At 45.1% G+C, this 24938-nt stretch overlaps 1 protein-coding gene across 1 annotated transcript in view; it reads left to right on the forward strand.

The window, feature by feature from the left end:
• HHLA1 (HHLA1 neighbor of OC90) overlaps positions 1 to 17845 on the forward strand; it is a 32623-nt gene extending 14778 nt beyond the window's left edge. Inside the window, exons 9-11 of the mRNA XM_066623270.1 lie at positions 14917 to 15070; positions 16819 to 16901; positions 17802 to 17845. Coding sequence (XP_066479367.1) covers positions 14917 to 15070; positions 16819 to 16901; positions 17802 to 17845 — 281 coding nt within the window. The remainder of the gene's footprint in view (positions 1 to 14916; positions 15071 to 16818; positions 16902 to 17801) is intronic.
• The last annotated feature ends 7093 nt before the right edge of the window (positions 17846 to 24938 follow it).

A 24938-nucleotide genomic window follows, 5' to 3' on the forward strand; every position in this document is an offset into this window, starting at 1 on the left:
GGTCTTCTGGGCATATGCCTCCATTTTGTTCTAGTGGCCTGGAATGTTCCGAAGGGGAGTGGCAACTTGCACGGCCTGGTGAGAGTTAGTGTTTTGCATCCTCTAGCTATGCTACTGGATTCCCTTGATCCCCATCCAAAGTGCACTCTGCCATTGAAGGAAAAAAAACACATACACATGAAGAGTTCCAGTTGTGGAACTTTATTGCTGCTTCAGCCTTTCTACCTGGAGCAACAAAAAGACCAAGAGCAGTCTGTAGGCTCTTAGAAACATTAAAAGGACTGTTCTGATGTTAGCTGGTTTCCGGTATCTCTCATCCATGTGATTTTTCAGGTCCAAAGATGCCTGCGCAGGCTTGGACAAATGCCCTGAAAAGCGATGAGACCACCTTACCACAATTCACTACAGGGCAAAAGACTGCTGGTTGGAAAGTCTCTGAGGTATCACCTTTCCAGGTGTCCTCATGGCTTCAGACAGACTCGCTCCAAAAATGGGAAACTGCAACCACCCAAATGGAACCTTCACCTGCTCCTTCGATGAGCCCTGGTGTTCCACCTCAGACACAGCCGGTGCCAAGTGAGTTTTCAAAGTGTCGAAAGCAAAAGAAAACACTGAGGCCCTCTGTGAAAATAGGAGAAACTAGCTAGATGTACAGGTGGGCAGGGACTCCTTTTTCTCAGGGAACGTTTAGGAAGTGTTACTCAAAACATTTTTACCAACGGTTAGCTTCGCAATAGTCTTCTTCTCCTTATTGCCCTTTCTCAGTGGAATTGAGATATTTTTGGAGAGTCAGCATAGGAACGTTTTATTCTTGAGCTTAATGTTTGGTTGGCAACTTTCAGTCTGGAAAGACTCTGGTATAAGCCTACAGCACCCAGTATTCCCAGGCGGTCTCCCATCTAAGTACTAACCAGGCCTGACCCTGTTTAGCTTCCAAGATCAGACAAGATCAGGCAAGTGCAGGGTAACAGTTGATGCCATGCCAAGGTTAGGACCAAAGTTTCTAAATTTTTAGGTCAAAAGCGGGTATCTCACCAAGTAATAGAAATAGTTCAACACTTTTGTGAAATGCGTACTTTCCCCTCCTCCCCTGTTCAGTGCCATTAGCCCTGTTCACATGATCCATGTGATCTCTGTCCTTCCATGTGATCACTGAACACCCAGAGAGGACAGTGGGATCGTGCCTGCTGGCCCCCACCACTGACACCTGCTGGCCCTCCTTTGGCTTCTGCATGGACAGCATACAGCATGAAAAGCTCTCTGTGTGGAGGCGCTTGTGGGTGCCCTGCATCCTCCACTGCCTCCCAAATGGGGGGAGCTACATCGAGGGGAAGGGGGAGGACATGGCAGCAGGTGGGAGAGACCAGGCAGACAGGTGTCAGCTGCTCAAATGGCTTTATTGAGGACCCAGTGTAATTAAAGGCCCTTTCATCAGGGTTATTTGCCATCAATGGCCCCGTCCCCTTCCTTCCCTTGTTTCAGGACCATGGTCTGGCTCACACCTCTTACAGTGAGTTTCTCTTGACTTCAAGGGCACCAGGGATGCAGGTCTCTTGTTATCTGGAGTGCTCCCTGGGGCATCTGTTGGGCCGCTGTGAGATACAGGAAGCTGGACTGGATGGGCCTATGGCCTGATCCAGTTGGGCTGTTCTTACGTTCTTATGAGGGCAAGTTGACTGGGCAGGAATGCCCTAGTCCAGAGTGGGATTCCTGCCAGACTGGGCAACATGGGTTTCGGGCCAGTGGTCAGGCTCACACAGACTCCTGGCTAGGGGTTGCTCTCCCCAGGTATAGACCCTAGTGCAGTTCCACGTTTTCACTAACAGCCTTTGGACTTCCACTTGTCTCTTTCAGTCTTGCCTCCTGACCCCGATTTCCTTCTGCAGGGCCTCCTCTCCTCCTTGCCTTGTGGTCCCCCGATACCTTGTCCCCTTGTGTCTTACCTCAGTCCTCCCTATACAGCCCCACACTCTTCTTATTTTGCTGCCCCCTCTGGTCCCTAGGCCACTTCTTCATGAAGCTCCTTCGCTTTCTGGTCTGTCCCTCTTTGCTTTGACTCCTCTACGCTTCCTGTCTTCCTCCCCTCTCTTCCTTTTGAAACCTCCTGCCCTTGTAAACCCCAGCTGTCCTGTTTGGGCCTCCATAGTTCCCCCAGTACCTGGCTATGTCATTGCCCAACATGACAGGAGCCCCTGGTGGTTGGGATTGCAGCAGTCAAGCTGTGCAGGCTAACAAACTTAGGTAGGGCACTACAGCTCTGTACATCTTTGGGAGTTCCATACAACTAGGACTTGTGATTGGCACCACTGTATGTACTTAGAAGCCCCATTCACACTATATGCTGTATGCATTGAGATTGGGGGGGACACAGGGGGGACAGGGGGGGACAGTCCTGCTGCGTGTATTCAATGGATGCACAGAAAGGACACAAAAAGGGCTAAAGTTTCACCTAGCTGCTGCTGTTCCTTAGTTAGCATTCTCTCCTGTCCCATTATGACTTCTTCCTCCTTCCTAAATTATTCCCAGGGTGATCCTAAAGAATGAGGAATCATGACGTGAATGGGAGGATGTAGCTGTACTGCATAGCCAATCCATTTAGCTGTGCAGGGACATCGAAGGCAAATTAAAATGACCTAAAATGAAGGGGAGAGAGGGCAGTGCGAAAGAATGACCAAAAATTCAGCAAGCGGAGCTGGAAAATGGTCAGAGAACAAAGGCAATCTTTTTAAGCACTGTTTAAAAGTATCTGTAAAAGCAGTAAATTCCTTTTTGGCTTATCCCTCTCAGTATGTTGGTTTAACAAATGTAATGTAATGTATCATCGCCCTGCCCCTGCTGGTTTTTTGGTTATAACATTTGATAGAATAGAGATATTTCGACGTGGTTTGTTCCATTGCATTCTGCATGAAATTACACATTGATAGACATATAACACAATGGTGGTGTTCGAAAATACCAAGATTAAAAAACTTTTTGGCCAGTAGTGGTATCGCCCTCCATGTGCGTCACCCAGTACAACCCACACCTCCTAGTGAAGCCACTGCTCAGATCTCACCCCAGAGGAGCAACATCCATATTACGTCATGGAGCAGGTTGATGGAGCCAGTTCTCCTGTGAGGTGTTGAGTAATCAAGTGTTGTGCTGGCATGTGTGAACAATCCCATTTTTGTGAGCTGAAGAGTTGTGCATACTGAAGACATCCTAGATACCTCTTAACACAATATTGTACTCACAACCCCTGGTTCATTAAACCAGGACAACCACTCTCTAGTCCAATATGCTTAATTAGGATTTCCACTGGCACTTAAGGAATCTCCTGTTTACCAGCAGTTGGTTCAGATTTTCAGCTGTCCTTTTCAAAGTGCATTTACCAACTTTTTGGCCTAATCTTAACTAAAAGAAGTGCCTACGGATCATGTGCACCATTGGTGCAGGCTGTTGCAAAACCACCATAAAGTGCTTTCTGGCATTCAAGCAGCCACTGCACTAGTGGGAAGGCCAGAGCCTTCCTGTGTGCACAGGTGGACCAATAGAAACCTGGCAGCAGTGGTAAGCCCATGCAGACAGCAGGGGGAGGGTTGGGAGAGGGTTGAATAGGTCTGGGGAGGGTGGAATGGTTAAGGGGTGGGCAGGACAGTGATGGGGCAGAGATGTGGGCATATCGGGACTATAAGAGGGGCAGGTTCAGCAGTGGTGGCACGTACCAAATCTCAACCCACTTTCTTAGCCTTATCGGCCTGCATGGATCAATGTGAACTGCTGGCGCAGGTCCGAATCAACCTGTTGCAGCTGCTGGGGCTTGCCCTGGGGTAAGGGGACAAATATCAATTGCCCTGAGGAGACCTCCAGCAGCCAAAAATCCCCCTCCTCCATGACGCAGCGGTAGCCGCACTGGTGTTGCTGCATCATGACACGGGATTTAAGTATGATTAGGCTGCCCATTGTTAGGTTTTTTTGCTATAGAGTGTTCCTCTCCACAACCAATAGCTTGGGTGGAGATCTAAGTTGGCACATCAATATGGCAGGTCTCCTCCCACCACATTACAGCTCCAGTCCAAATGGAGGTGTTCTGTATGTGACGATTTTGGCAAGAAAAAATTAAGAATCCCAGAGCGCAAGCCCATTTGTGTCTACTCAATCCCACTGCGTTCAATAGGGATTACTCCCATATAAGTGTGTGTAGGATTGTAGCCCCAGTCTCCAGTTTAACTTGTAGTTTGGTCTGAAGAAATGCTAAACAGAAGCAGGGGAAAGACTTTGCAGGTTCTCCACCATTTCAGCTCTTGTGATGTTTTATTTTTAAAAAGGAGATAAAATTTCAGCTCTGGGAAACTTTTTGAGCATAGCAGGTTGTCTAGGAATACTAGTCTTGTTTGATTGCTTTCAGAAAACCCAAAGATCTATATTCTTTCAATCAGATGTACATTTCGTAGTGTTTTAAATTCAGTTTACGCCAATGGATCTTTTTTGTTGTTGTTGTTGCGGGGGGGCGGGGGGCGAGTGTGCAGATAATTTTAACGTTCAACTTTTTCAGCCACAGGAGTTCCTTTGCCATTACCCTCTCCTTCTACACAAGGGGAGGATGCAGTGAAGACCTTGCCTCCTTTCAGTGAGTTGAGATTTTGGGGTGTAATGTCCAAGTCATCCATTGGAGAAATTCTAAGGGGCAGGGGAGGTCAGTTGGTTGCAGCAAAAACAACCGAGTCGTCTGGCATTTGCCATTTATTGTGGCCTAAGATGTTGTGGGTCAGGCCTCCTTTCGTCTTAATGCGTGGTCCATATGATCTCTGCAGCTAAATGCCTATTCATAAATGTGCCTCTACATTCTGGGTCAGTAGCAGTTTCTTGGCATATTTCAAAGGGCAGCCTCATACAGAGTGTATTGCATCAATCCAACCCTCGGCTTACCAAAGCATGTGTTTCAATGGTGAGCTCTCTGTTTCCCAATAGAAGATATAGCTGGCACATTCAGCAATGCTGCACAAGTGCCACCTGAACATCAAGCATCCCTCAGTTTTGAACCTGGGAAAACCATGGTTCTGGGGTAGTACATGCCTTGCAAGATTGAAGAGGGGGGAGTGACATTATGGAGGGTTAGGTAATGCCAGCACATGCTACTGCTGGCTTGAGCACACTAAAAACCACTCCTGGTCTTCAGTGGAGTTGTGAGTCCAGTTTATGGCAGGCCCATGGGTAATCTGTGCAATTACAATCCCTCCCTTAAGTTGCGAAGTTTGGTGCCATACTGGTTGCAGTATCTGTTAAGTGGGAGGTAGATTGAAGAAGAAATATCTCTATGAAACTCTTTTCTGTGTTTTCTATGAAACAAAATAAACTTCTAATGCTGACAAGTTTCTGCTTTTGCTTATTTAGTTGCGAGCTCTGCATTCTTCGTGCAGCCACCGTCTAAAATAACCAAGCCTCTTCCCCAAAAGCATACAGGTGAGCTCATTTCTCATTATGGGAAAATAATTGCTACATTCCAATGTACCTTGAAGGCTGCAAATTCCTTGATGACGGAGGGCATGATAAGTGAATCTGGGCTTGCTCAGCTCCAGCCTTGTAATGTGTTTACGTGTTCAAGAGCTGCTTCAAGGGCTGAAGTGAGCTGAAAGGGTGGAAAATAACTTTAATTTGAGCTAGAGCAGTGTTTAAGACCTCATAATGCTCACTGCTTCTTTGAGATGGACATTATAAACTCATAAAGCTCGTGTTCAGGCATGGCCTTGGTGAGCCATACAGAGATGTTTCTGCTGTTCTGCTGATTCCAGGTCTTGTTGGCAACCTTCAGTCTCGAAAGACTATGGTATTGCGCTCTGAAAGGTGGTTCTGGCACAGCGTCTAGTGTGGCTGAAAAGGCCAATCCAGGAGTGACAATCCCTTCCACACAGGGAGCAAGTGCAGTCTGTCCCTGGTCTGTCTCCCTGGCTATGGGCCTTCCTTCTTTGCCTCTTAGCCTCAGACTGTTGGCAAAGTGTCTCTTCAAACTGGGAAAGGCCATGCTGCACAGCCTGCCTCCAAGCGGGCCGCTCAGAGGCCAGGGTTTCCCACTTGTTGAGGTCCACTCCTAAGGCCTTCAGATCCCTCTTGCAGATGATTCCAGGTATAAGCTCTGAAACCATACGGCATATTGGTCTTTATACAAAACAGGTTTCCAGAATGTTATATTCTCTTGGAACTGGGAGTGTGGTCCTAACTCTCCGAGAAGATTTGAGCAGCGTGGCATAAAGGAGCCCAATATTAGGAACGGACCTATTTTTGTCACATATACAGCCAGTTCCTTTTATATGCAAATTTGCTATATGTGAATTTGCATATCTGTAAGGGGCAGAATTGCCACCCACCTCTCATATTGTATAACTCTGTTCTCATTATACACAAATACTGTGCCGGTACCGTATCAAACGGGGATTGGTATCGGCCCACAGAAAATTGACATACACCTTTGTGTCCACTTCCAAACTCGTCCCACCATCTTGGGCACAATCTTGGGAACTCTGGCCGAACCATCGCAACCCTGATGATGAGAGTTCTCTGGAAGGCTGCTTGAGAGCTGCTCTGAAGTTGGAGCAAGCCAAGGGAAGGGGCCAAGAGACAGACTGAGGAGGAAAAGGCCAGGTGAAGCAACCCCTTCCCCACTGCTGATCTTTGTGTTGGGCCAGCAACCTTCAACAAGTTGAGGGATAGCCAGCAGGGAGAAATTGCCATCACCATTGCCACAACCTTCAACTAATCAAGGGAGATCCAGCATGGAGGAGGAAGCATCAGATGTTGGAGATGTAGATGAGCCCTTGCCCCCTATACTCAGCCCCCTGTACTTCAAATTAGGATTCATGTTCATAAAGTTCATAGAGTGTATGGTGAAAAGATTCTCCTGCCTAGAACCTAACCCCATTTCTCCCATAAGTTCAATAATTCGGTATCCATTAATTTGGTATCCACTAGGTTCTCCAGGAACCTAACCCTATTGGATAACAAGAACTGACTGTAGTATAATAACAGGATCCTCCTCTAAACATGCTTAGCATAGGATAAAACACATAGGATAAAACACATAGGATCCTCCTCTAAAACACGCTTAGCATAGGATATAATCCAGTTTTGTTGTTGCTTTATGCTCTGTTGCTCCTTTCATTTCAGGGAAATGGCCTTTGCATGCACTGTCTACACCTCCACCAAGACCCGGTGCATTACTAAAGGTGCATTCCAGTAAGTACCAGCATCTCATACAACAAATCATCCCTCACATCTCTCATATCAGGAAGGATAAATGCAATTCACATAGGGGTCCCAACGTATTTATGGTGGCATGCGTAAAAAATTTGAAATGGATTCTTTAGCTCCATTTACTTCAGATATTCAGCACATTCTCAATGCCTCAATATATCTCAAATTCCGAATACTCAGTAATCATGACTGTGCATCCTATGTCAGTGTAACCATATGAGAACAATGATCATGTTTTGAGTCCTGAGGCTAACGCAGCCATGTCAATAATTTGGCCCCAGGATGCAAAACAGTGCTTGTGAAGTCTTTCTTTGGGGTTCAAAGGGGACAGTGTGCCTCCCCCAACTTCCCCCATTTGCTTGACAACTGCCCTGGTCTTTGCAATCATAAGGACCAGTCTACATGTAGCCTTAAATATACCATTTGCTCCTGCCTCATTGTGGAAATCTGTGGGATCCAAATCAGGATTGCAGCATGGTAGTGGGGGGATTTAACCCTTTACTCCTACTGTGGATAATATCCAAATGAGCCTCCCATGATTACTCTTTATGACTCCTTCCCAAAAATATGCAAATACTGTATTACATCTAGTTTGGCCCTAAGCGCACAGTGGGTTTATTAGGTCCCTGGTGAGTTGACATAGATCACCAATGACATAGGTATGATTCGGCATTAACACAGATAATAATTCTAGATTTGTTGCACCCCTTGTATAAATTCCCTGAGGACCAGCTGCCATGTCATAGTCCAGTCATTTTGTCAGGCCAAAAGAAGGTATGAGCATGTGAAGCTTGTAGTTGCTTCACACCGTGGTGCAGCTGTATGATGGCAAGTGTATGGCATAAATGTGGTCCCGGCTGGAAAAGATGTAGATCTGAGGCCTATCTTGGACAGCAGTATGCGCAGGGGCAGCCCATTTGAATAAATGAGATTGCACTGCATATAAACCATACCATTTACAAACAAATCCTGGTTGATTGGCTCAGACTGCAGAGCCAAATAGAGAAAACATGTATCTTTCCTGTGGTCTTCTCTAGTCATAGCCAGATGGAGGTTGCCATCATGCATCTGACAAGGTTCAGGAAGGACAGGAGGGAAGGTGAGTGAATGGAAGGTTCAAGGAGAACATGACCAGGCATGACAAGCTAAGATCACAAGGCTGTTGAACTCCATAGAATCTCTTTCAATTAAATCTGTGAGCTGAGGTTCCTTGTTTGAAAGCAAAGAGGAACAGCTTGGGTAGAGGACCAATTGCCTTCTTGCATTGGCTGAACTCCAGAGCTTACTTTCCCTTTGAAAATGCATCTGTTTGGTAACATCTTGCCCTCCTTACTGTCTTTCAGCCACAATTAGACACAGTGATGCTCACAAACCCAAATCCTTAAAGTTGGAGATTCTGTTTCAAGCAATTGGATGAACTTTAACTTGATCTTCTAAGTTGAGTTGCCTCCTTTGTTCCTGGCAGGGTCCCCATGCCTTGAACAACTGCATAGCAAGGAGAAATTCAGTGGTTGTAGCCCTTTCTGGTATGGACAAACAGCAGTGGGGAAAGCTGCACCTGCTGATCATCTCCCTGGCACAAAAGGCCAGGAACCCTGCCAGGCAAAAGTGCCAGGACTATCTTTAGTAAGTAGGGACCACTGGAGCATATCCTCGAGCTGATGATGGCATAGTGTTGTATGAAGAACTTGGCTGCTTTGAACATGCAGAATTCAGTACTTTCTCTGTATGTGATGATGTGAAATTGGAAAGGCACTGCAGGCTGTAATCACTGATACACTCAGTTGAGGTCTGGTTGATTGGAACTGGAAAAGTTGTAGAAGAGGGAACAAAATGATCAGTGGGTTGGGGCACCTCCCTTATGAGGAAAGGCTGCAGCGTTTGGGGCTCTTCAGTCTAGAAAGAAGGGGCTTGAGGAGGAGCAGGATTGAGACATATCACATTATGCATGAGAAAGAAAGAAAGAAAGAAAGAAAGAAAGAAAGAAAGAAAGAAAGAAAGAAAGAAAGAAAGAAAGAAAGAAAGAAGTTCTTTTCCCTCTCACACACCACCAGAAACAGGGGACATCCACTAAAGAGAGATAGGAGAGTCAGAACAGACAAAAGTTAATATTTCCTTAACCAGTGAATAATTGATCTGTGGAACCACTTGCCACAGGATGCCTAGGGGCCTTTAAAAGGGGATTGGACTGATTTATGGAGGAAAAGTCCACTGCAAGTTAAAAATTTTGATGACTGTATGCAACCTCTGGGTTTTAGAGGTAACCCTTTCTCTGAATGCTAGATGCAAGGGCGTAGCAAGAGTTTCTTTTGAATGCTCCCTGCGTCTGCTGAGAGATACAGGAAGCTGGATGGACCATTGTCCTGATTCAGCAGGGCTCTTTATGTTGTTAGGGTACTCTTATTCTGTAATTTAACCTCTCCTCCCATACACTTCAGCAGCAAAAGCTCCCTGTGTACCATGTATTGCTGGGTACCCTGTATTGTCCCTGCTGAAATAGCAATGCTGATGACTTGCACCAGTGTTAGGAGCACTTGAGCCGGCTTCCACCTTCTGCTCAGCACATACAGTGGCAACTAAATGCACCGCACACGAACATTTGGGAATCCATTGCAGGAGTATACTGTCCATGCTGACATAACAGGCAGATAAAGATTTCTTGAGCACTGGGTCAGGGATGGCTAAACTGTGTAGAAATGGGATGCTAAGGGCACAATCCTAACCAGGTCTACTCAGAAGTAAGTCCTATTTGATTCAATGGGGCTTTCTCTCAGGAAAGTGTGGTTAGGATTGCAGTCTAAAATGCCAATGTTCAATAAAACGGAAAGAACTGGAATTTTTATACCCTACCCAAAAACTGTATATAGCTGTAATAGTTAATAGAATGATTTTCACCAATGTACCTAAAGGTGGAATCTTATACTTGATTGAAACAAGTGGTTCTTCCTGCCATGTCTGTATTTTAGTGTTTGCTGTCCTGAGATCAGTTTTCTTTTTGTGTGTAATGCAAGTGTGTAGATCTCATGATTGTCTAGATGGAATATTTGAAAATGTGTATTATTATATGTGTATACCAGGGGTGTCCAAGGTTTTTGGCAGGAGGGCCACATCATCTCTCTTGACACTGTGTCAGAATTAATTTACATTTAAAATTTGACTAAATTTACATAAGTTTACATAAATGAATATATTAAAGATGAACTTATATGAATGAATGAAGGTCTTGCAATAGCTCAAGGCCTTTAAAAGGCCTTGCACAAAGCAAGGCTGGCCTTTCCTTTGCTGCTGCTACTGCATCACAGACATGAAACAGCAAGCAGTGGAGGAAGCCCTCATCCCACAGCTCACACAAAGAGGTCAGACAGTTGACTTCACGCTGAGAGCAGTTGTGTCGGGCCAGTGTGGGCTGCAACAAATCTCTGGAGGGCCAGAGGCTTATTGGAGACTGGGGTCTCCCTGAGGGCCACACTGAGAGGCCTCGAAGGCTGCATGTGGCCCCAGGGCCAGGGTTTGGGCACCCCTGGTATATACAATACATGCTGCAGTATTAGAGCCAGGAGTGGCTTGAGTGAATCCGCCTCCTGAATTAGGGCAGATGTGTTGCTCCTACTAGTTTTCTCTTTAGATAAACAAAAACTACCCATGCACAGCCCACCATAGCTGCAGGAGCAGATGCCATCTCCTCCTCATCCACTGGACTGCTTAGGGAAGCAGTCATGACCACACAAAGAAAAATGATTGACAACAAAATGGTGATACCATTGACAACGAGAAGCAGCTGGAACGTGCTACTGCGTCAGGCTTTCAAAGTGCTGCAGTGAGCTGCATGTGGTAGGCTTAAAACCTACCAAATTGCCACCCAGACTCTTTTCACAGAAGACTGGTCTTAAATCCCAGGGGTGAAGGTCTGGAATGAAAGGATTTCTCATCTGTGTTTGGAAATAGAAGCAGGTAACCAGTTTTCTACACAATATTTTCTTTCCTCTGATTTTCATGGAAATCCATATACCTTACTCACCAGAACATGGACGTTTATTTCAAACAGAGGCCAAGGGGTGGAGAACCTGAGAAGAATGAAGCTGTTGTCCCTGGAAGACGCAGCCCCTGTACGTGACCTTTCTCATCTTCCCAGAACATCCTCTTCCCCTTCATTTTTGAAATGATCCTTTATCCCTGGCTTCTCGGCAGGGGTATAATGAGAAGGTGGGACGGAGATCTTACCAGATCTATAGTTATCCACATGGAGAAGCTTCGAGTTTTCTTTTCCATGGAAGATGCTTCTAAAGGGCTTAAAGAAAGTAGACACGCCATCGTGTTTGACAAGTAGGTCCAAATCACTCAGCCTCAGGTCACTGTGACTGCTCAAAACGTCATCTTCAAAGCCATCATCCCTAAAGAAATTGTTTTGTACAGGGAGAAAATCTTGTATTTGCTTGTATTTATTTAGTTCTTTAACATTAAATGAAACCGTTTCTTTGGTTTTGTTTCAGAGTTATTTTTTTTCATGTAAGGCCGTGGTTGATAAGAGACTGAGGAGCTATCATTTCTGTGTTCTGAATTCTGACATTTGTCCATAGGAAACTATGGAAAGAAATAACTTTAGTTTAAGAAATGGCTGTTGTGGTTGAATGTTGCAATCCAATAGTAGGATAACTGGAATGTTGGTTTCCTGTTGAATTCAAGAGGACTAGGAGCCTGATCTTAAATCTTTTCTTTTGGCTTCTTTACCAGAAGGGTGGGCACATCATGGTCTCTGATTCTGGTTCTGAATCATTGGAATCCTATCCCAGATTTCCTGCAGGAGGTCAGGGTGGCATTCATGGATTTCCTCTCTCATCAATATATCCTTTGAACAACCCAGTGAGGAGTTAAGAGACACTGGGCACAATCCTAACCAACTTTCCAGCACTGGCATAGCTGTGCCAATGGGCCATGTGCTGCATCCTGCAGTTGGTGAGCAGTCACAGAGGCCTCCTCAAGGTAAGGCAGTCTTTGTTCCCTTACCCTGGAGTTGCATTGCCCTTATGTCAGTGCTGGAAAGCTGCTTAGGATTGCGGCCATTGACTGGTCCGAGGTTGGCCATTGTGTTTCATTGCTGAGTGGGGCTTTGAACTCCAGCCAAGAAAATGAATGTATTGGAGGCTAGTGTGGCTTTAAAGGAGCACATTCCACTTGGCCTGCTAGCTTACCCAGCTCTTAAAACAGTTTTTGTGGCCATCCCTTTGAAGATGATGGTGGCTTTTTTTCTCTGCCATCCGTGAATGCCATTTTATATTAAATTCACGTCAGCCTCCAACAAGTCAGGTGTATGTCAACAGTGCTTCATTACGGTAAGGGTAACCTCCCTAACCTCACCTATCATGTAACATAAGCAAAGCCATAAGGAATGTGAAGCATGGGAGGGGGAGATGGTAAATCCAATTACCCTGTGCAAAGAGATTATAGCTAAGAAAGTTAGCAACACATTCAGTGGACTCTTGATTTCAAATGCACAGCCAGAGGAACTCCAGTGACAATTTCTTACAGCAAAGAAGGCTGTGGATATTAAACAAGAATGGTCATTTTTCATTGATCTCCCAGTACTTTTTGGTGTCACATGGGACAAAAAGTGGGCTCTGCTGGGTCAGACCATGAAATCCACCAAACCCAGTACCATGTCTCCCTCAGTGACCAGCCACAAACAGGGCAGACTGCTTTAGCCATCTTGACTAAGGGGGGTTGAAATGGAATTAGTCATATTTACAGAGGGCAAAAGCCATGGATAAACATCATGGATTTGTTGAATCCCACTGCAAATCCATTTATGGCCATTGTCATACCCTGTGGTGGCAGATTCCATAAATTATAATGTGTTGCATGAAGAAGTCTGATATGCTGTCTATCCTGCATCAACTTCATTTGATGGGGTCGAACCTTTGCTTGGCACTGAAATGTTATCAAGATTAGCACCGGCAGCCAAGCTTCTGCAGAGAGAACATTTCAAATGTGTAGCAACATGACTAAAACCCATTGGCCATGAAAACCAAAAACCATGACCTTTTCTCTGGTCATCACCTGCCTAACTACAGATGGTGGTTTGGAGGAAGTCCTGTATAGATGACCATAGGTCCAGAGGATGCTCTTGCCACACAGATAGCACAGTCCTTCAGATCACACAAAACCCACCCACTTTTCTTAAGGGTAATGGGATGACAACCAGCCCCATCTTGTATTCTTTCTCCTTGCCATAGGAAACTGGTGTCAAGCTTGTGCTACTATTGATTCATATTTTTAAAAGTCCCGCTAAGATAGATGTAATATGAAAAAAAACTCCCAGCATGTGCTCCAGTAGCGACCTCCGTGTTCACAGGGAAACTAGAAGTAACTGCTGATCGGAGGTAAGGGCTGTTTACTCAGCCATGGAGGACGAGGGGTCTACAAGCCTCCAGGAACCTGCAAGAGGCCAGCTCTGTCCCTCAGGTACAAAACAAGGCTCTTGGTAGTGTCAGAACTACAATCCCTGCAGCACCACGAAGGGGGCTGTTGCTGCCCCCCTACCCATTCCATGCCTATGCAAACATTTACAGCAGTGTTTGTCAAAGTGTGGGTTGGGAGCCAATTTCAGGTGGGTCCCTATTCATTTCAATATTTTATTTTTTAATATTTTAGACTTGATGCTACCATGGTATGTGACTGCATTTGTGGAAATGTTACAAATCTGTTCTTTTAACAAGGCTCCTGTGTATATGCTTTTAACAATGATAGTAAATGGGACTTACTCCTGGGTAAGTGTGGGTAAGTTTGCAGCCTCGAATTGTTGAAAAATTTCCTGCTTGATGATGTCACTTCCAGTCATGACATCACTTCTGGTGGGTTCTGACAGCTTCTCATTCTAAAAAGTGTGAAAACTTTGAGAACCACTGACGTACCAGGTTCCCAGCTCCTACGTATGGGTTTGGGAACCACTCTGTTACATCCATCTTTGCCCCAAAATTACAGCCTCTTTTATTTTCTGTAAATCATGGCGTTTGGGGACTGTCAAGAATTCACATTTCAATAGTCGGTTTCACCAGGGAAACCATTGTTGGAGTTCTTCAACCTAGCAACTGGCTGAAGGAATTATAACCCAAAATGTTTTGGTACTGTTCTGTTGTCAGCTCTGAAAGAAGGCCAGCAAACTCTTCCGCTTGAAGAAAGAAATTATTATGCTTCTTTATAATTAAACGATTACATCTGCCCTTAAGCAACTTAGGGCCCAATCCTATCCAATTTTCCAGTGCTGGTGTAGCCATGCCAATGGGGCATGCATTACATCCTATGGTGGGGAGGCAGTCACAGAGGCCTCCTCAAGGTATGGGAACATTTGTTCCCTTACCTCAGGGCTGCATTAAAGCTACACCAGTGCTGGAAAATTGGATAGGACTGGGCCCTTAGGGCGGAATCCTAACCCCTTATGTCACTGCTTTCCAGCATGGACATAAGGGCAATGCAGCTCTGAGGTAAGGGGACAAACATTCCCTTACTCTGAGGAGGCCTCTGTGAGTGACACCCAACTGCAGGATGCAGCACACATCCCATTGGCAACGCTATGCCAATGCTGGAAAGCACTGACATAAGGGGTTAGGATTGCACCCTTATTCTTGTGTGTTTTGATATATCAAACATACAGGTTTCTGCCAAGCCCTACTTTGGGGTTATATTTTCTTCTAGGATGTCCGCAGGCAAGCAAGAAAGGGACCTCTATGACGACTCAGGCAGCCTTCACCGATCAAAAGATAAACCCGTGCGTGATGGAGCTGTGCAAATTCTTTCAGCAGTGCCTGTGCATGCGGGATAGAAGATACTCAAGGGAAGAAGCTATGAGGTAAAATGGAGGACCCAAATCACTTCAATTGTTAGCAACAACAGGAGAGAAAACCTTCAAGGTTCATGGGAAATGTTTTTTTTTTAAATTAGGTTTGTGATTATGATTATTATTGACATGAATGGATGCTCTTCTCCAGGGACATTTATAAAGCAAAGCAGCTTTGGGGAGGCTGTTGCAAGTAATATTTTCAGAGTACCATAAAGGTTACTCTTCTGTTGTTTCTGCACTGATGTCCTTCTGCCTTTCTTTGTCATCTTGGGTTTTATTCATGAACCCAACTCTGAGTAGGGATTGTAGGGAGCCTGAGTAAGGACCCAACTCTGAAAGGGAAGGATAGAGTCCAATCCTATCCAACTTTCCAGCATTGATGCAACTGCAATGCAGCCCTGAGGTAAGGGAACAAATGTTCCCTTACCTTGAAGAAGCCTCCATGACTGCCCCCCATAGGATGCAGCACAAGCCCTGTTGGCACAGCTGTATTGGCACCAGGAAGTTGGATAGAATTGGGCCCTGAAACTAATTCTTCTGAGTTTGCTCAGGACAGTGGATAGAGAGATGTTCTTTTTCCTCTCACACAACACCAGAACCAGGGGACATTCCCTAAAACTGAGTGTTCAGAGAGTTAGAACAGACAAAAGAAAATATTTCTTTACTCAACGTATAATTAGTCTGTGGAACTCCTTGCCACAGGATGTGGTGATGGCATCTGGCCTTGATGCCTTTAAAAGGGAATTGGACAAATTTCTGGAGGAAAAGTCCATCACAGGTTACAAAGCTGTGATGGGTACGTGCAACCTCCTGATTTTAGACTTAGGCTACCTCTGGATGCTAGATGCAAGGGAGGGCACCAGGGTCTCTTGTTCTCTTGAGTGTTCCCTAAGGCAACTGGAGGGATACAGGAAGCCGGACTAGATGGGCCTTTGGCCTGATCTAGCAGGGCTCTTGTGTTCTTATGCTCGGAAAAACTCTGAAAAACTCTATATATAATTCAGTATCTGAAACAATGGATTCTGCTGGATGTAAACATGTTAGAAAAAGAAAATGACGTTTAGTCAGGTTTGGATTTAACATGAATGTTGAAAGCCTGAGTTGCTTAGCTGATCACAAAGCAGAAATTCCAAAACAAACCCACTGGCTCTTCAGTGGGGATTGTGATGACAATTTTTTTTTCACTGTGGAAAACTGTGAGGCACGAGTAATGCATGGGGTAGAATCCTAAGGAAACAAGACCCATTCTTTTGAAATTAGTGGCATTTAAGAGCAGCATTAAGAACTAAATTCCCTTGGAAATTTCAGGGAGTTTTAGGGCGCAATCCTATCCTGTGCTGGAATAGGCAAACCAAGAGGCTTCCCTTCCACCTCCTCCCTGCCCACCCCAGTGACTTGCGTTGGCCCAGCCAGGCTGATGCAAGCCTCACCGAAGAAGCCGGCGTGGAGGCTTGGGTCAGCCTCTGCAAGCCGGCGCACCTTCTTCCACTGGCACGGCTTACCCTTGAGGAGGTACCCTTGTGACCTTCCTGGGCCGGCACAAGGGAAAAGTAGTTGTCAGGATTACACCCTTATTCGGCTTGACATTCTTTAGCATTCCCTAGCATTCTGCATGAGAACTATCCCATTTCTGGATTCTGAAATGGAAGTTGCAGTCTTTGTCTTTATGGCACTGCTGTCTGTGTGGATTTGAGCCAATGAAACAAGAAGGTTAGCGTTTCTGTGCATAATAGATTGATTTTTAATTTACATTTCAGGTACTGTGTTGACAATTATTCCTGGTTCTTGAAAAACGCAAAATATGTCTGTGAAAAAGTCAAGAGAATGGCTTATTCAAACAGTAAGTAGATTTCAGCTGTGTTTTTCAGCATCTCCTTTACAAAGATAATGGGGCAAATTCTTATGGCAGCCGAATTAGAAGCAGACAAAAGACCTACTGGTTGATGGCCGAGGGGAGACCTGTCCTTTCATGCCATTTGCCTTTTCCAGCCTTGGTAGTCTTCTTTCCATCCTCCAGGTCCAGAGGGAAGGGGGATTGTCACTGAGCTCAATGAACCATCTTCACACTCTTACACTTCCCAAGTTCTCCCTCCTCCTTCTCAGCTTTCAGTCCATACGCTCTAGAGTGGCAGGAAGAAGAATGGATAACCTGTAGAGAGGAAGCAAACCCAGGCCCTTTCAGTTCCTCAGCTTCTCAAATGGTTAGCAGGGTGATCCCTGCCACAGTCTTTGGAATACAGGCTACCCTCTTTATCCATGGGCTGGGCATTTGTGAATTTGAATATCCGCAGATGCTCAACTCCCAACTGGAGGGCCTCAGAGGGCCTCCCTGATTCAACCAGAAGTGGCATGTCCTCCCCACGCACCAGAAGGCCTCCCAGACCTGACTGGGAGGCACTTCTGGTTTGCCAGTGCACACTGGAAATGCCTTCCAGTTGTATTCAGAGGAGGCCAGGTGGCCACATGCAATCTCCAGAGGGCTAAGCGCAGTCCGCAGGTAGGTAATTGTAGTGCTGTGTGTCCCCCTGCAGGTTCTATTATCTGCAGAATTCAGTATCCACAGGGGGTCCTGAAATGGATCCCTTGTGGATACTGGGGGTCCACTGTACTGAACTCTGCATATATTTGGCAGAGAGAAGATGCAGAATTGGAAGGCGATAGGGGGTAAATAGCTTTCACTGTATATTTCTTATCTGCATCCTAGATTCTTAAAGTTTTTTCTTTCTCCTTGTTCTTCCAGCTTTAAAGCAAAAATGCCTTGCAAGCATTTGTAAATATATTTGAATCCCAAGAGGAGTCATCGCTAACAAGGAAACATGCAAAAAAAAATTAGATGTCATCCCATTTTCCGGTGCAAGAAATCACTGCTGTCTATTCCTTAGTAAAACAAGGAAGGAACATCAGCATTTTTCTAGAGAGTTAAAAGAAAATTCCATTCTAGGCAATGATTTAGAGAGTGTATTTAAAGGATGAAACTGAAGCAAAGACTTTGACGGCAATAATTGTAACCACTTATGTATGTTGTGCCTTATAAACTTAGTGTTGTTAATGGATGTTAGCTGTGATTGTTAACTGTGTGTCAAACAGTAATAAACTAGATTTGAACAGAAATAAACATAAGAGTAATATTGTAGTATTTTTACTACATCCATATATCCATAACATCATGGATATATGTATTTTTTTAATCATATATTGGCGTTAAAGGTATTTTTTCAAAATAGTTTATTAATGACCCAGTCATAAGAGGGTCTTACACTGCTGGAACTTGTGTTCCAGCAGCGTAAGGTTCTTTATGGCTGTCGTAAAAACATCACACGCTGTTTGTGCAGCTGGGCCGTCTCAAGCGGTGATTGGTTGTGGTGGCACACCAGTGGTCTGTTCACATCCCCTGTTGCTGTGGAGATTAAAATTACAATTATTATTAATTTTATAGAATTATCTCTTCTTTGATTTTGATCAACGTACAGCACATTTTTCCATTCATGGAATTAACGGAGTGACTAACAGAAAAGAGTAGAAACAGAACCACAATCAACAGCACATAGTAAAATTGGCAGAAGAATTAGCAACAAAAGCAAATCCAAATCAAGAGTGAAAACAGTTTAGAAGCCTTTCTGAACTCCACCTGCAGCTCTGCCTCCAAGGAGCAAAGGATAGCAGGCCGTGTTGCTTCCCTTTGATCTTCACAATGAACTTGCAAGGTTGATTAGTTTGAGTGGCTGAGCTGAGATTTGAACCTTGTTGAAATACAAAGCAAGGCCACATCTAGAGTGCTGTGTTCGGTTCTGGTCACCACATCTCAAAAAGGATGCAGTAGAACTGGGAAAGATACAGAAGAGAGTGACCAAAATGATTACTGAGCTGGGACACCTCCCTTTCAAGGAAAGGCTCCTCACTCTAGGACGAAGGCACCTGAAAAGGGGGGGGCATGGCTGAGGCATATAAAATTATGCATGGGATAGATAGGGTGAGGTTATTTCCCCTCTTGCACAATACTAGATCAAAGGAATGTGCACTGGTTGTCACTGGAGACAATCATTGAAGAGGCAGAAAAAAGGGAATATTTCTTCACCCCAATTAATCTGTGGAACTCCTTGCCACAGGATACTGTGACAACACCTGGCCTAGATGCCTTTCAAAGGCGATTGGGCAGATTTATTGAGTAAAAGTCAAGGTTACAAGTCCTGATGAGTTACAAGATTACAGGTTACAAGTCCTGATGACTGTATCCAAACCCCCCTCCCGCCCCCCCAGTTTTGGAGGTAGCTGATCTCTGAATGCCAGACACAAGGAAGTGGCAACAGGATACAGGTATCTAGTTGTCTTGTGTGCTCCCATTGTGTGCTCCATGAGATATCTGGTGAGATATAGGAAGCTGAACTAGATGGGCCCTTGGCCTGATCCAGCAGGGCTCTTCTTCCTAACACTCTCACTAGTACACCAAGCTGGCTCTTAATAGCCCCATCTCTGTCAAATGTCAGAAGCACATGAAGGAGCAAGGCAAACCTCCTGAGAAAGGAAGTCCCACAGTTTTGTCTCCACAACAATGTGTGGACATTCGCTATACTTCAGGGGCCTATGGAGCAGGGCCTCCTTTGCGATTCAGTGAGTAGCAACACACTTTGTGGCTTGGTGAGGGGCAGCACTCAAAAGATGATCATATCCAATTGTTCAGTGCTGGTGCAGTTGAGCCAGTGGGGTGTGCGCTGCATCGTGTGGTGGAGGAGGAGCCACTGGGGTCTTCTCAAGGCATGGGAACATGTGTTCCCTTACCACAGAGCTGGAAAACTGGATAGGATTGGGCCCTTAATCCCAAATCCACACAATCTCATGCCGAGGGATTTAGTGGCCTTGCTGTAGAAGGTCCCAGGTTCAAACTCTGCTTAAGAGGATCAGGTAGCAGGTGATGGGAAAGACCTCTGTCTGAGACCCTAGTGAGTTGCCACCACTGCACATAGAGAATCCTGGGTGGGATGGACTAATGGTCTTTCTCAGTGTAAGCAGTTTCATAGGTTCAAGGATAGGGATGAAGAGCAGGGCCTTTTTGGTACTTGCACCTTGGAATGCTCTACCCAGGGAAGCCTGCTTGGCTAAATCATGATGTGCCTTCCAGCATGGGGTGAAGACCATACTCTTCAAGGAGGCTTTATGGGGAAGGGCCTGGATCAATGGCGATTCTGTACTGTTGGTGAGATTGGAGTGGATTCCTTTGCTATTTTTCTGACTGCTGCTTGTATTGTCATGTTGTTTCATTGTCCCGTTTTGATGCTGTTTTAATTATAGTGTACATGTTTAATCTGTTCACCACTTTGGGTTTCTGTGCAGAAGAAAGGCAGATAATTTTTTTTAATATAAAGTAAAATAAGAAGCAAGCAATGTTAGGCTATATTGCTTGTCCCACGCACTGCTTTGAGATTTTCCAACAGCTTGTTGGCTTTTCAACACCCAGCAAATTCAGGAGCTAAAGCAGTCTAGACTTTCACCTGTCTCTCAACATGGAACATAGCCTTTTATTAAATTCTTACTGCAATGATCACATGACTCAGAAGAAGCTGGACAACAGAGAATCAATTGTGTGCTTAATTACAACAGGGCCTCTATTATTTTGGTAACTTGCAGTCCCCTGGAGAAAAGGCCTCTTTAATATAGTCCCAGGTATATAAATGATCTATAACATTAAAACCCTCACCACTGCAGGCTTCATGACCTGCAGAAATCTAATGAAAGGGCTGATTGAGAAAGGCTTGAAATAGGGTATATGAAAAAAGTGGTCACATGGGCAAGGGGAGAACATCCATGGGTATAAATCTCTAAGTCCTGATTTTCTGAAAGCCCATTTTGTCCTCCCTGCCTGCCTGCTTTTGGGTAATAGTCCTCAAGGTAAGTTCTGTTCCTGGGGTCTTTTGTTGGAAGGGGATCTCATCTGATGGCAAGAGAAACATAGCAGGCACCCTGGTCTTCAGCTGGTTGACTTGAAAGTAAACTGTAATGAAAGCAATGGGATGAGGTAGCAGTGCACTAACCACACTTACTTGGGAGTAGGTCCCATTGAATTCAATGAGACCACCTTCTGGACATGCATGGGACTGCTCTCAATGTATGTTTGGGAATGCAGTCTTGGACCTGGGTTTCTAAAGGCATGTGCAGTGCTTTGTGATGCTAAGCTGAGTAAGTAAGTCCTACAAGACTCACTAGGGCAGCCCAAGTCTATGTGTGTTTAATCAGAAGTGAGTGTGTTTAAAGGCTCTTACTCCCTTGTAAGTGTATAGGATTTTAGCCTGAATCTCTATTAAGAATTTCAGCCAGATGGTTCTTATTTAAGCAACTGAATTTTTCAACAGAAGCAATTTAATTTGCACTTTGAGTGCATCCCATCTATGCGAAGCACATGTGCAATGCATTTCAGTCTCTGCTGCTCCCCAGTCAGAACAGTTGGTGGGGATAATTGCACTTTCAGTATACAGTTCATTGAATCTACACACTTGGCTTCCTGCCCTGAGCACAGGAATGTCCCTGATGAAACTTTTCTTGGGGCACCTTCTGTTTACCTGTCATGTTATCACTCACCTGGGAGTGCAGGCAACTGTCTTTACTTGCTTGATATTTTCTGATGTAGAATGAGGGACTCAAGGAAGCAGGGGTACATATTGCCAAAGAGACAGAATGAATAGGTTCGGTGTGGTGTCTGGGGGCTAAGAGCTTGATCTAAGAACCACAAAGTTCTTATTTTGAATCACACCTCTGCAATGAAATCATCTGTGTTGGCTTTGTGATGGCTTTGCCATCTTCAATATGGAGATCATTATATTGACCTTCCTTACAGGGCTGTTCAGGTCTTAAAGCAAGATAACTTACGTGAACTGTTCTGAGCATTTGACTGCTATAATATGCTACATGTGACTGTATAGATGTGAAAGCAATAAATATACCACTGAAACTAGTGTTCGTCACCACATCTTGTGGTGGTGAATGCCATGTGTTAATTGTGCCTTGTGTGAAGGAGTCATTTCTCTTGTCTGTCCTTAAACTTCTGCCCAACAATTCCATGATGTGACCTGAAGTTCTGAAAGAGGGAGAACTATTTTTATCCCATCTACTGTCCGTCCACAGTGCTCATAATGTTCTAAACCTCTGTCAGGGTCCCCTCCAGTCATATTTTTTTACCTCCTCAACAGAAAAGATCCCAGTACTTTAGTTTTTGCTTGTGTGGCTCACAGACTCCTGTGTTAACAAGTGTTTTCAGAACAGAATCTGGAACTACTAGCAGATTTCTGGGGGATCTGCAGTAGAGCTTCAAGAGTTTCTGGCTCCCAGAAGTAAAATAGCAGGAACACAAATGGACTGTTCATATCTCTCTCTCTCTCTCTCTCTCTCTAAATTAGTCTTCTGCAGCAGAGAGAGTTTGGGCAACAATGGGAGTGAATTTTTTTGTGTAGGACTGTGAGCTCAGTTCTATTACTGAATATCATTTCCTGGGCTGAGCATGTGGTTACAGACACCCTCTTCCTTCATTCTTAAGTGTAAGTCTACCCCCTTGAGCCATTTGCTATTTCACACCTGGCTCCCACTGGTGGACCTCATTGCCCACCACTGATAGAGCATGAAACTTTTTGTGTTCACCATATAGTTGTACGATAAAATGAAATTCAGAAGACAAAAACATGATTTTGACTTTGGGGCAGGTACATTTTATTATTCTGAAGGAAATAATGCATGTTCTACCTAATGTTTTACTTAATTCACCAGGCCAGAGTTCCTGCCAAATTATGATGGTAATTCTGCTGGTGAATATGTTGATGGTATTGCATAGTGGTAAGTGGAAATACATTTTACAATCTTTCCAGCTCTGTTAAACATTTCACATGGACAACAGTCATGTGCAGCTTTTCTGTATAGGTTCTAGGTGGCCTGGGTGAAAGAAATATACAAAGGCTGTCATTCTGTGCAGATCTATCTGGGAGTGAATCCCTTTAACATAAGGACATAAGAACAGTCCCGCTGGATCAGGACATAGGCCCATCTAGTCCAGCTTCCTGTATCTCACAGCAGCCCACCAAATGCCCCAGGGAGCACACCAGATAACAAGAGACCTGCAAGGCTTCCTGGGAATTGTAGTTAAGAACATAAGAACAGCCCCACTGGATCAGGCCATAGGCCCATCTAGTCCAGCTTCCTGTATCTCACAGCGGCCCACCAAATGCCTCGGGGAGCACACAAGACAACAAGAGACCTGCATCCTGGTGCCCTCCCTTGCACCTGGCATTCTGATGTGAAATTGAACTCAGTAAGAGGTGCTTTTGAGGAAGCATGCAATGAATCAGGCTGTAAAGCAGTTAAAAGTGTTGGGGTTTGTTAAGCATGACGTGATTTAGAGTAGAGGTGGAGGTGAAAACAGTGGCATAGCTAGAGGGGTTGCAAAGCACTGAGTTTTGCAGGGAGCCTCACCACAAGTGATCCCACCCTCTCCCCTTTGGAACTATACCAGGAGGCATTTGCCTCCATTTTGCTCCCACAGCCCAGAATGGCTCCAAAGGGAAGGGAGAGGCTGCTTGCACACTGTGGTGAGGCTCCCTACAAAACTTAGTGCTTTGCACCCCCTATAGCTATGCCACTGGGTGAAAAACGAATTACCATAAGCACATACATGATTTTTATCACAATCCCTTGTCCGTGATCTGAAGAGTCACATCCAGCAAGGTTGACCACCTGTGGGTGACAAACCCACAGAATGGTTCTTGATAGAGGACGGGATACACATTGCCATCAATAATACAAGTGAAACAAGAAAACAGGTCTCCTTTCAGGGCACCTTTGTTCACAGTGTGAACCAAGCGATGGGCGCTGCATGTGCAGTTTCTGATCCAGCACTGGGAACGGCCCACACTGGCTCATAGCTGGATGAGGGTCTTCAGCCAGAGGACCAAATGCAGGCAGAGTCTCTGTGGCATTGCATGAGTGGATGTTGCAAATCCAGATGCAGCAAGAGGATCTATGAATGGAAGAGGTTTGAATGTGCAGGTCTCTTTGCTGGCTCACACAGCAGGCATGTGGTATGTCCAGATCTGGCTGCATGCCCACAGCTTGCTGTCAGGGTTGTCTGTGTATTATTCTTCCATAGGCAGGGTCCCACTGACTGACTGGAGCACTCAGACAAGCTCTGGAGAGGTGGGTATCTGTGCCTCTGTCATGTACAGTTTTTTTTGAGAGGCTTTTCTTTTTTGCAGGTGGGACCTAGTGCTACGAAAGCTACAGGATCTGAGTTCTCCCTCTCAGTTCTCTCATATGCATATAGCTCTTTCAGGTCCAGTTTAGCTAAAGGCAGACTAGGGAATTGCCAAGGGCTGGTACAATTTAAGGAGCAACATATGAGTCCAGGTGTTTGTGCTGCTCCCAGTGTAGTCGGTTCAGTGATGTAGTCAGGGGGATGGTGTGGTAAGTACTACGGGTGCCACAGTGCTCCATACAACCAGCCCTTCCCATTCACCTTCGGAGCCATTCCCGGCAGTGACAGCCACACTCAGGTGCTTGTCGAACCAAACAGCATCTCTTGCGTGTTTCCATCACAGCCTGGAATGGCTCCAGTGACAAGTGGGAGGGGCGGCTTATATGGCATATTGTGGCTCCTGCACTACTTACTGTGCCATCCCCCTTCTGGCTACACCACTGAGTCAGTTCGTGCATAAAGGATGTGAGCCCCATAATTTCAGGAAGCTCTTGGGACACCTAAGGGCCAAACTACATGTCACATTAAACACAGAATTTGGCCCTGAGTATTTGTCTAGGTACCATGTATTATTTTCCATTTGTACCCCATTCCAAGTGTCTGTTTTTGTCTATTTTATCTATTCCTTTTTTTGTTTTTATCTCCCTTAAT

Source organism: Tiliqua scincoides, chromosome 4 (genome assembly GCF_035046505.1).
Source record: "Tiliqua scincoides isolate rTilSci1 chromosome 4, rTilSci1.hap2, whole genome shotgun sequence".
Taxonomy (NCBI): Eukaryota; Metazoa; Chordata; class Lepidosauria; order Squamata; family Scincidae; genus Tiliqua; species Tiliqua scincoides.